We start from the raw sequence: 11,931 nt of genomic DNA, 5'->3' as shown, positions 1-11,931 counted from the left end.
AAAGTTCATTTGAAAATCTTAACTTGAGCAGCCCGGGTGGCTCAGCGGTTTAGCTCCACCTTTGGCCCAGAGTGTGATCCTGGAGACCTGGGATGGAGTCCCACCTCAGCCTCCCTGCATGGAGCCTGCTTCTCCCTCTGTCTGTGTCTCTACCTCTCTCTCTGTGTGTCTCTCATGAATACATAAATAAAATCTTAAAAAAAACAACAACTTAACTTTCCATCTTTTAGAACTGGCAGGATCCTATCTGAGTGTGGCTTCATGGGCATCATCAGCAAGGAGCCCAAGGAGGAAGGGGTATGCCTGTGGAAATATCAAAGACTTACGATCTTCAGATCTTCAAGTACTCTAGGTAACAATTTTTTAATTACGCAAGTAATATATATTGTCTGTCTTCTTGCAACATAAAGTAGGTTAAAACCCTCTGGGTTGATGTGAAGCCTCTTGATGATCTTCCCGTTGTTAGATGTACATCTTGGGCAGCTTTCCTCTGTGCATCTGCATCCACATTATGTATCCAATGGTTTAGTGACATCTTCCCGGGGGACTGTGGGGGTGGGGGCAAGTGCTCAGGTGGGAGGCCCTGCCCACTCACCAGGCGGACTCTTTCCAGTGGAGAAGGTGGTTAACTGTTCGGGTGAGAGGATTTCAAAGCACACTTCACATTGCAGGGGGGCAGGGATTGCGGGGCACAGGGGAATACCCCTTTTCTCCCTGTATTCAGCTTAGTTTTTGACAACGTTGAGGATGTGGCCGAGGTGTCCGGACTCCATGGGCACGTTTCAGGTGGGGGCTGGGTGGGTGGATACCTATCTACCCTCTCTCTCTTTTTTACTTTTTCCGTATAGGGTGGAGAAAACGGGCACACGTGAGCCTTCAGGGCACGCCTGCGCGTGTGCGCGTGTGTGAGAGCGCGCGCGCACCCGCGCAAGGGCACCCTAGGTCCTCGATTGGATGCCTGTTTACACCTGACCGCCCAGCCCTCCCGGGTCTGGTGCTTTCTGGAGAATGTTTAGGAGGGTGTGCGCGTGGGGGGTGGTGGCGGAGATCCCCCTCTCCCAAGATCCCCCGCGGCGGGGCGGGGCGGGGACCTTGGCGCGGTCCGCGGGGACCGAAGGCGAGCCCGAGGCGCGGGAGGGCGATCCGCGAGGGCCTCGCCCGCCCGACTCCGCCCCCCGCGGCAGCCGGCCCCGCCCCCCCGCAGGTGGCCCCGCCCCCCTCCCCTGGCCCGGCGGGCGCCGGCCCCGCCCCCCGCTGGCCGGGCGGGCGCCGGCCCCGCCCCCCTCAGGCGGCCCCGCCCCTCTCCCCGGCCCGGCGGGCGCCGGCCCCGCCCCTGCTCCCAGCATGCCGTGCGGCAGCGGCGGCGCGGCGGGCGGAGCCGGGAGGCGGGGAAGCCGTGGCTGTGTGAGCGTGGGGAGCCGCCGCCACCGCCTCCTCGCCGTCCTCTTCCTTCTGGTTCCCGGCGTCGCGGGCCGCGCTCGGCCCTGGAAGAGACGTCGCCTCCCCTTCCCCCGCCTCCGCCTCGCGGCGCCGCTCCCGCCTCCTCGTCCTGCGCTGCGGGCTCAGGCGGAACCCGGAACGGCCGTCCGCCTCCCCCGCCCTCCGCCGCCGCCTCCTCCTCCTCCTCCTCCTCCTCCTCCTCCTCCTCCTCCTGCTCCTGCTCGGCTTCCTCCTCTGCCCCGGGCGGGAGCGGAGCGTCGGCGGCGGTCGGTTCGGGCGGCGACTCGCGCTTCTCTGGGCGGCGGCGCTTGGCCATGTCGTGTCGGGGAAGGTAATGAGCCGCAGAGCCCCGGGGTCTCGGCTGAGCAGCGGCGGCGGCGGCGGCACCAAGTACCCGCGGAGCTGGAATGACTGGCAACCCAGGTGGGTGAGCCGGCGCCCAGCCCGCCGCCCCGGCCCCGGCCCCGGCCCCGGCCCCGGGCCCCGCGCCCCGCCTCGGGCGGGCCGCGGCCTAGGGCCCTCGGGCCGGGAGCCGGGGGCCGGAGCCGGGAGGCGCGGCCTAGGCCCTCCCCCCCCCGCCCCGCCCCGCCCCGGGGAACCGAGCGCGGCTTCCTGGGTCCCCTCCCGCCCCGCCTGGGGGAGGAAGGCCGGGGGAGGCGAGGCCTACACGGCAGCCCGCTCCGCGTTTCGCTCCCGGGGCGGGAGCCGAGACCCGGGGCGCCCGGCGGCCTAGGAGTCGGGTCACGGAGGGTGGAGAAAGGGGGCCCTCCTGGTGGCGGCGGCGGACTTTCTGGTTACTACCCGCCAAGTTGGAATTGGACTTGTGTGTGTGTGTGTGTGTGTGTGTGTGTGTACGGGGGGGGGGATCCCGGGAGTCCAGGGCCCTCTCGGTGTCACACCTTCGCTTCTTGGCCCGCCACGCAAAAAAAAAAAAAAAGAAAAAAGAAAAAAGAAAAAAAAAACTCCTTAACTGATTCCTTCTCTGAGCTCCCCCCCCCACCCCTGCCCCGCCCGCACGTGTTAATATCTCGAAAAACAACACCCCCCCTCCCCCGCCCCAGCGCTCCCAAGGCTTTGCTCCGACTTTAGACAGGGCACTTGTGGGGCGTGGAATGAGGCCGACCCACTCTCGCCCTCCCCAAGTGCAGGGGCTTGGGGCTTTTGGGGCTTTTGAGTTGGGCTTTTGAGTAAGGCTCTAAGGAGGAGTAGAGGATTACCTTTTGCATGGAGGGGATTTGATCTCAGACCTCTTTGGAGCCTCCCTGAAATGGAATATATTTGAAGCATCAACTTTTATTTGTATATATACATATACGTATATATGTGTGTATATATACGTATATGTATATATGTGTCTATATATGCAAAGATAGGTTTGTTCTCTCTACACACACACATATACATACACACAGTTTTTGTGTCTTTCTGATTGATCATGGGTCACTTGTGCCTAATTTAGGACTGAATGCCTTAGAAGGACTTCCTAAACGTTTTAGGGTATCGTCGTTCGTGGAGTTTTCGTCCTTTGAAGCACGCTTGAATTATCAATTGGCCTGCAACTGGCCGGATAAGTGCTTAAGACAGATTGTTGGGATTGACTTGCTTCCTAATGGTTACATGTAACTTGAGCAGTACTGAAAATGACTGAAGATGTTAGAATGTAACATTTTTAAGACTTGATAGAAAAGTCTTTGGGTAATGGGCGGTAACACCTCTTACTTGTTTTAATATGCCTTCCCAAATCCCGTGTCTCTTGAGAACATTTGTATATAATTAGGTGACTTTAAAAGTTAATGTCTGACTCTAGAGTTGAGATGTTAAGTAGCTTTTAGAAAAGATTGAAAAGCCTAGCTTTACTTGTCTTTTATCACTTAGGGTTTGTTAGTGCTTTAACTACAACCAGTTGACTAGTTTAAATAATTGTAGTCTGTAATTGACATTCTTAGTTGTTTTGTACTTATATTGAAATGTGTGAAATAGGTTTTTTCCCCCCTTGCTTTTAATGAAATTAGATGATAAATGAGCTTCAATTTGACAGTTCTTTGACATTGGATTTTCCATTATTTTTCAGTATTGTGGTTATTTTATATGAAATAATTTAATATCCCTGTAGAAGACTAAAGTGCTCCTCACAAATAATCCTAGAGTTTTTAGAAAAGAATAAATTGTAGCTTGTCATTCTAAGTAAATGTAGTAGCAAAGTTGCAGCTGCCTGCTGGGGTCACTTGACTTCATTTGACATATAGGAAGAAGAATGGCTTATTTATTTATGGACTCTGTACATAGATTATTAGTAGTATCCATGTTTTCTTCCTTTACGTGTTCTAGTTCTTGGCTGTGTGTGGTGGTGATTGATTGATTGATTGATTGATTTATGATAGTCACACAGAGAGACACAGAGAGAGAGAGAGAGAGAGAGGTAGAGACACAGGCAGAGGGAGAAGCAGGCTCCATGCACCGGGAGCCCAACGTGGGATTCGATCCCGGGTCTCCAGGATGGCGCCCTGGGCCAAAGGCAGGCGCTAAACCGCTGCGCCACCCAGGGTTCCCTGTGTGTGGTGTTTTTGTTGGGGGGTTGTAAGCTTTCTTTGAAGCTGTTCTCTGTAACAAAGTCTCAGAACTTACAGGTAGATAGATACTGTGAGATGTAGTTCGATACATGGAGAAACATAACAGTTGGTTAGGATGTTGGCAAGAACCTTGTTTGCCAAGACATAATTTTCCTAAGTTAAATATGAGGTTGTTACTCTGTTCACTCTTTAAAAAGGTGACAGACTCCCGTTAACTGACAGAGCCTCATCTTCCTCTTTGTTTAAATGGAGATCTATTTATTTTTCTAAACATCTTCAGATGCAGGCAGATTCCTTATGGTGCATGTGAATCATTTAGTTTTTAGGAAAATTATTTGGCTTGCTGTACCATTACTTCTCTGATTTTATTTTTATTTTTCTTAGATTCAGACTTCTGAACAAGTGTGATTTTAAAAAAGCAATTCTTGTCTGTTTCTTTTAGTCTGTCAGTTAGTCTGGAAACCGACTGTTGAGTCAGTCGTGGCCACACGTGATACTTCACACATATTGACAGGAAGTGTTCCAGGTAGCTGAATAGACCAGTGTCAAAAGGCAATAGAACAAGCCTATCTTTGCTAGAAGCATACTTTTGCAGAAAGCATTTATATAGGACTGGTTGATAGTCTTCACTAGACTCTCAATTAAGATTTAAGAATTAGGCAAATGAATGGTTTTATCATTGCCACTAGCCAAAGCATGTCCTTTTCTTGACTTTGCTTTGGAATATAATCTAATTGTACCAATCCAGATAGAGATCAGAAGGACTTGTTTTAAAATTAAATCTATAATTATTATATATTCTAATATTCCAAAATGACATGACTAATTTGACATTGGAGTCAAATATAGATTAGTTCAGAAGCATTCAGGTCAACAGAAAACAGGATTTTACTTCTATTCTTTGGAGTCTTAGGACTTTAACAGATTTATACTGGGTGTTTTACAGTGCCCAAACTTAAGATCTGTTTACAGCTCTATAATGATGAAACTGTATATTAAAAATAGCTTCCATTTTTGGTAAAATGTAGACAGATTAAAGTTCTCAAAAGTACAAGTAACTTTATTCTCCATTGTCTGAGACCAAAAAACAGGAAGAGTACTGTGAAGATAGAAAAGATAGAAACTAGTGTCTGGCATTGTGAGAAGCTGGGGTTTTGAAATCAGAGTTGTCTACTTAGCTGTTAATGACTCTGTAGACTATTTAATGTCTGTAGATGCATAATATAGTAAAATACGTAAAGTAAAAAAATAGAGTTATAGATTTGATGACCATAAATAGAGCTTTAGTTTAGTACAATTTATGGTAATCAATTCTCTACCACAGATTTTCAAGTATACTATGGCGGTTTATCAGATAACTGTGTATGGGTGTTTAATTTGCGGGGAAAGTTTGTTTTTTCCATTATAAAATATAAGCCTTATGAAACATCGGCAATTGTATCTTTAAGTTGAATCTTTTTCCCCTTTAGTTTTGGTTCCTTTTAAGTTGGGAGTATAACCAGAGGGTATTAAATACAGATTATGTAACATTCTAATGCAATGAAAATATTTGGCTTTAGGTTCTATTGATCTTTTAGAGATTTTTATGACTAATAAAGCCACTATCTTTAAGGAGGTTATAGGTTAGGGCAACCTGGATGGCTCAGCGATTTATCACTGCCTTCAGCCCAGGGTGTGATCCTGGAGACCCGGGATCGATTCTCACATCAGGTTCCCTGCATGGAGCCTGCTTCTCCCTCTGCCTGTGTCTCTGCCTCTCTCTCTCTCTCTCTCTCTCTCTGTGTGTGTGTGTGTCTCTCATGAATAAATAAAATCTTTTTTTTTTTTAATTTTTATTTATTTATGATAGTCACACAGAGAGAGAGGGAGAGAGAGGCAGAGACACAGGCAGAGGGAGAAGCAGGCTCCATGCACCGGGAGCCCGACGTGGGACTCGATCCCGGGTCTCCAGGATCGCGCCCTGGGCCAAAGGCAGGCGCTAAACCGCTGCGCCACCCAGGGATCCCAATAAATAAAATCTTAAAAAAAAAGAGGTTATAGGTTAATATGGGAGAAAAGTCTTGGAAAAAGTAAAGGATATTGTGATATAATCTTTGATTTTTTATTTTATTTTATATATAATTAACAGAGTTTAAAACCTGGAGAATCAGAGAATGGAAAGCTGTACAGTTGAGAAGAGGGCAGAGGGGCCATGAAATTGATCTGTACTATTTTGATAATGTGTGTGTGTGTGTGTGGGGGGTCTTCCCCTTCCCTCCCTACATGAGTAAAGAGGTGGCAAATCAAATTGTCCTTGGTAAAAAAATTTCCAGTTTGGTTAGAAGGATGGGATAGTTTTGAGGAGTTACACAAGTAAGAGAGCTCAAGAACTATATTGAAGCTTTATTGTAGTCCTTGAATCATAGCTTTAAGAGACTGCTAAGGACCTGAATATTCTGTTTATAATTAATTATTTACATTCAGACGAAAGTATTCAGCCCAATACGTGGGAATTTCCATAAGCAAAAGCCCCTCATGTGTTTATATGGTGTTGCTTGAGGTTGGTCACTACTGTGATACTTTTTATCTATTTATAGTTCAGTTTAGGTTGAGGACACTTAAATGGAATGATCATACACAGAAAACAGAGTGTGGTCCATGGTGTCTTGTGAACACTGAATTCTCACCACCTTTTTTTTTTTCCCTCCCTATATTCCTTATGCTGTACTTTTATTCTTCTGACTTATTCGAGAACTGGAAGCCTGTATCTCCCAAACCACTTCACCCATTTTGCCTTCTCCCCTACCCTGCTCCCCTCTGGCAATCATCAATTTGTTCTGTGTATTTATGGGTCTATTTCTGCTTTTTGTTTATTGGTTTATTTGAATTCTCACAACTTTTAATTAAGATTTCCTGCCTTCACTGCCTGGCATATAGTAGAAACTTGTTTACTTTCTTCCTTACTATCATTACCTAAAATAAATCCCTGGGGTTCTTTTCAGTGGACCTTTCTTTATGGATTCACACATGTAGTCATTTGTTTGGTGTCTCTTCATATTGTTATTTTGGTTTACCTACCTTTGGCTTTCTTAAAGTTTTCCCAGTTTTGTTTTGGGGACCATAGAATAAAACATATTCCCTTTTGCATAGACAGGCCTAAGAAAAAGTTGCAGGCATTCTGTGGTTTAATTTCTATATGAAATATTCAAGCTTATTGCACTAATTTTTTTATTTTATTTTTTTTCACTAATTTGTTTTAAATGTGGAGTGTAACCTGCTAAATTCCTGCTGTGACATTTATGTTCCTATTGTATTCGTTTTTCTCCATTTATGTTAGTGATTGAGCGTATATTTCTTCTCCTGAATTTTTTTTAGTTCACTGTTACTTTTTGTTTAGATGAAATTGACATATGTATAGATCTTACATGAATTTTTACAAATTATACACCTTTGTAAGTATGACCACTCAAGATACAGATACACATTGATTTTCAGTTGGATTATACTCCTTTTCCATCCCTGCCCTCATTCCCCCCTGCAAAAAAACCCCAAAACCAAACAACAAACTGAGTGTACAGGTAAATCTTATCTTAAAATTTACTGTAGAAAGGAAATCTTTGAATATTCTTATAATTTATTACCAACTTACGGTTTCTGCAGTTTGATAATTTTGTCATCTTCAACATATTTGTTTTCTTTTGCCATAAACATGCATTCTTGGGATATCTAAGGATCCTGTGAAGAGTTATAGTTGGTGGTTCCCTTCTTAACTGTTTTTAGACATTTTAGTCCTGGGATACACAAGAGCTCCTTTTCTTGGCTAAATTTATTCCCATCAGCTACAGGTTCACGGACCTTTCTTTACCCTGTCAATACCTACTGTTGCTTAGTTGTTTTTCGTGCTCTCCCGTCTAAACTTTGTACTTCCCGTATCCCTACCCTGTTACCTCTATCCTCTGTAATACAGTGAAAGCTAACTTGAGCTTATCACTTCAATGATTGATCTCTTAAGTCTCTTGAGGGCTGAGCCTGTCATTTTCTCCCCTGCTTCTGTGTCTTACTTGCCCTAAAGCACTCCTGAAGTTCATTTCTGCCTTAGGGCCTTTGCATACACTCTTCTTGGCTGTGTAGCTACTGTACAGATTGCTTTTCTTAGAGAACAATGACCTGGATGCCCTCATGCTGTCTCATCCTAAATATCACCCCTCACTGGGAAGAAGCATCCTCTAACATTTCTTCATTGCACTTAACACTGTATGAAATTTTCATGTGTGTCTCCCACAATAAAATATAATCCTCACATGTGCATGCATCTTAATGGTTTTACCTTTCTCTTCTTACCTGCTGTTGTAGTTGGTAGAGCATGTGACTCTTGATCTCGGGGTCGTGAGTTCAAGCCCCTAGTTGAACATATAGCTTGCTTGCTTTCTTCTTCTTTCTTCAAGATTTTATTTATTTATTCATAAGAGACACAGAGAGAGAGGCAGATACTTAGGCAGACGGAGAAGCAGGCTCCCTCCGGGGAGCCCGATGCGGGACTTGACCCAGGACCCTGAGCTGAAAGGCAGAGGCCCAACTGCTGAGCCACCCAGGCATCCCAGCATAGAGCTTTCTTGAAAAATAGTATACACTCTGTATTTGAGTGTCCTTCCTCAAGTAAATACATGAAAATGGAATTCTGCAAGTTTGTTTCTGTATTTAGAGTTAACTCTATAACACTGTTACTGTGGGAGGCTTTTGAAGGGAACTGTTCCTTGTATAGCAGCCTGGTTAGCCTGAGGCAGCAATTTAAATAAGCTGATTGAACAGGTTTAAAGAGACAATGTTCTAGAGTGGCCTGATCTTTTACAGAAGAAAGAATATGTTTATTTAAGATTCATGGTTTTTATCCATCATGAAAAAATACCCTGCTTACATATATAAAGTTCTTTTACACATCTTACCCCATATCTGTTGTACCTATTTGTACATTATTTAAACAACCTAATCACTAAAAGTGAAGCACTGGGTTGTGCCTTCTGACATTCCACTAGAATGCCTGAGTCCCTTGTATATCTCCTGATTGGGAAATGAATGAACTCAAAATTTTCCAGAACCAAGGGCACCTGGCTGGCTTGGTCAGTAGAGAGCATGCGACTCTTGATCTTGGGGTCCTGAATTGAACTCCCATAGGGGTATAGAGCTTCCAAAAAAATAAATTTTTTTTTTCCAGAGTCAACAGATTTCTCAACATGGTGAATTACTTCTTTCATACTAATGTTCATACCTTTTTAAAAAAGGGAATTGTATTCTTGCCGGAAGTTATTTTTTGGGAGCTTAATGTTATTATTCATATTAACATAGTATGCCTAGGCTCTCATGTTTATTATTCTATTTTTAGCTATTTTATTTATTCATGAGAGACAGAGGCAGAGACAGAGGCAGAGGCAGAGGGAGAAGCAGGCTCCTTGCAGGGAGCCTGATGTGGGACTTGATCCTGGGACCATGCCCTGAGCCAAAAGCAGGCGATCCAACCACTGAGCCACCCAGTTGCCCCATCATATTTATTATTTTAAAAACTTTTATTTATTTTTTATTTGTTAGAGGAGGAGGGGGAGAGGGAGAAAGAGAATCTTAAGCAGGCTCCACACCCAGTGAAGAGCCTGATGCTGAGCTTGATCTCACAACCTTGAGATCATGACCTGAGCTGAAATCAAGAGTTAGACACTTAACCTGAGCCACCCAAGCACTCCTATTTAAAAACTTTTAAAAAGCTTTTTGTGTTTATTAGAAATGTGTGCTTGAGCAGGGGGAGGGGCAGAGGGAGAGAGAATCCTGAAATAGGCTCCCCTCTGAGTGTGGAGCCCAATGGAGACTTGATCCCAGGACCCCGAGATCATCACCTGAGCCAAAATCAAGAGCTGGCTGCTCAACCGACTGAGCCACCCAGGTACCCCTAAAGGCTTTTTGTGTTTATTTTTTAAAATCTTTTTTTTAGATGGGCTTCTGATATCAGGATAAATTTTGTTTTGTTTTGTTTTTTAATGTGGAGTTCCTAAGTTATGTTATTTGTTTATAAGAAGAGGCACTACTTTTTTCTTCTTTTTAGCATCTTTTAAGATTTTATTCATTTATTTAGAGAGAATGTGCACACAGACAGTGGGAAGGAGCAGAGGGAGAGGGAGAGAATCTCAAAGGGACTCCACTTAGTGCAGAGCCCTCATGACCCTGAGATCATGACCCAAGCTGAAATCAAGAGTCCCATCCTTAACCAGCTGAGCCACCTAGGTGCCCCTCTTTTTAGCATCTTAGAGAATCTCAGCAGTGGTCTTTTTGTCCACAAAAAAATTTTAGTGGTCTAAGATAATTGAATACTCATGTATTTGTCTGCAGGTTTTTATTTTTATTTATTTTTTTGTCTGCAGTTTCTTTTTTTTTTTTTTTTTTGTCTGCGGGTTTTTAAAAGATGTTTAACTTAGTTTTTATTAGATCTTTATTTTTGGTGTACCTTTTCTGTTGAATAGGGAGAAGGCTCCACTAATAAGTCTGTCTTGGGCTATATACTGACAGATACTTGTTTTTCCCTCATATATGACAGCATTGACAACATTGTGTTTTTTTTTTTTCACTAAAGTTCTTTGAATTTAATTTTTCCCTTTTATTTGAATTTGTTCATTGGGAATTTGTTTTTACTATCTCCTCTTTAGCATTTTAATCTTCTGATTTTATTTTTTATGTATTTTTAATTAAGTAGGCCCCATGCCCAATGTGGGGCTTTGACCTTATGACCTCTAGATCAGGATTTGCGTGCTCTGTGGACTAAATCAGCCAGGTGCCCTTAATCTGATTTTAAAAGATAGGTGTGTGTTGGTGTGTGTGTGTTTGAAATTTTAACTTTCATCTTGGAATATTTAGTTCCTTGAAGCAGCCCATGACAACTCTTGGTGTTCAGACTCTTGAGGGTGTCCCTTGTTTTATATTCCTGATAATATGAACCCTGGAATTCCTTGTCTGAAGTGTAGTGCTGCATTTTCAGACTTCGTTTTGATTCTAACACTGGACATTCAGATTCATTGCCCTGTTGCCAGATATTATGTTGGCTTCTTGAGATTTGCCAGAATTCAGACAGAAAAACCTATTAATAGGAAATGTGTCAAGTTTTTGTCATCTGTAGAATATGACTCTGATGAGGTTAGATTCTGGTTTAAAAATCCCAAAGGTAAAAAAAAAAAAAAAAAAAAAATCCCAAAGGTGATCACCAGTATCACATAGTGTAGTACAGTTTTGAATTAATATATATTTACTTGAAAAGAAAACACATCCTGGATTTTCTTTCCAAAAAAGATTTTTCTTGGCCTATCCTTATATTCTTTGGGTAAATGTGAAGAAAAATGAAAATGTGGCAGGTTTCCCAACAGCAGGACTATGAAACTTGAGATTTAGTGTTTGTTCTTTAGTCAGGTTTAAGGAATCTACCTTGGGTCACCTGGCTAACTCAGTTTTAGAGCATGTGACTCTTGATCTCATGGTTGAGTTTGAACCACATGTTGGGGGTAGAGTTTTAAAAAAAAAGGAATTTACCTTAAGACACTGTATTGTTTTTGAAGGACTTGAATTAGAATGCTGACCATTAAAAATTATTAATTCATAATTTTAAATATTGATAGTATTTTAGTGTGTAGGATCTTATTCCTTTTTTTGAAAACACTGAAATGACGAGGCATTTGGGTGACTCTTATTTCCGTTCAGGTTGTGATATCAGGGTCGTGGGATCCAGCCTCGAGTCATACTCTGTACTCAAGACAGAGTCTGCTTGGGATTCTCTCTCTCTCTCTCTCTCACTGTCACTCTCTGTCCCTCCCCCTGCATGTGTGCATGTTCTCTTACTCTCTCAAAAAAATAAAAATCTTTAAAAATAAATACTGAAATTAAAATTGAAGTTGCATTTCATAAAGGTTGTATG

At 43.5% G+C, this 11,931-nt stretch overlaps 1 protein-coding gene across 4 annotated transcripts in view; it reads left to right on the top strand.

Annotated features, from left to right (window-relative positions):
* The first annotated feature begins 334 nt into the window (after window positions 1-334).
* SMG1 (SMG1 nonsense mediated mRNA decay associated PI3K related kinase) overlaps window positions 335-11,931 on the top strand; it is a 107,572-nt gene continuing 95,975 nt past the window's right edge. For 2 of the 4 annotated variants that reach the window (XM_055339328.1, XM_055339327.1), the window contains exon 1: window positions 1,377-1,863. In XM_055339328.1, the coding sequence (XP_055195303.1) occupies window positions 1,775-1,863 (89 nt within the window). In that variant the 5' untranslated portion in view covers window positions 1,377-1,774. Of the gene's footprint in view, window positions 353-1,376; window positions 1,864-11,931 lie in introns of those variants that run through there. The other 2 variants (XM_055339330.1, XM_055339329.1) reach the window with 2 other exon arrangements.

The sequence above is a fragment of the Nyctereutes procyonoides genome, unplaced genomic scaffold, assembly GCF_905146905.1.
Source record: "Nyctereutes procyonoides isolate TBG_1078 unplaced genomic scaffold, NYPRO_anot_genome, whole genome shotgun sequence".
Classification (NCBI taxonomy): Eukaryota; Metazoa; Chordata; class Mammalia; order Carnivora; family Canidae; genus Nyctereutes; species Nyctereutes procyonoides.
This window is presented reverse-complemented; position numbering and strand designations above follow the sequence as displayed.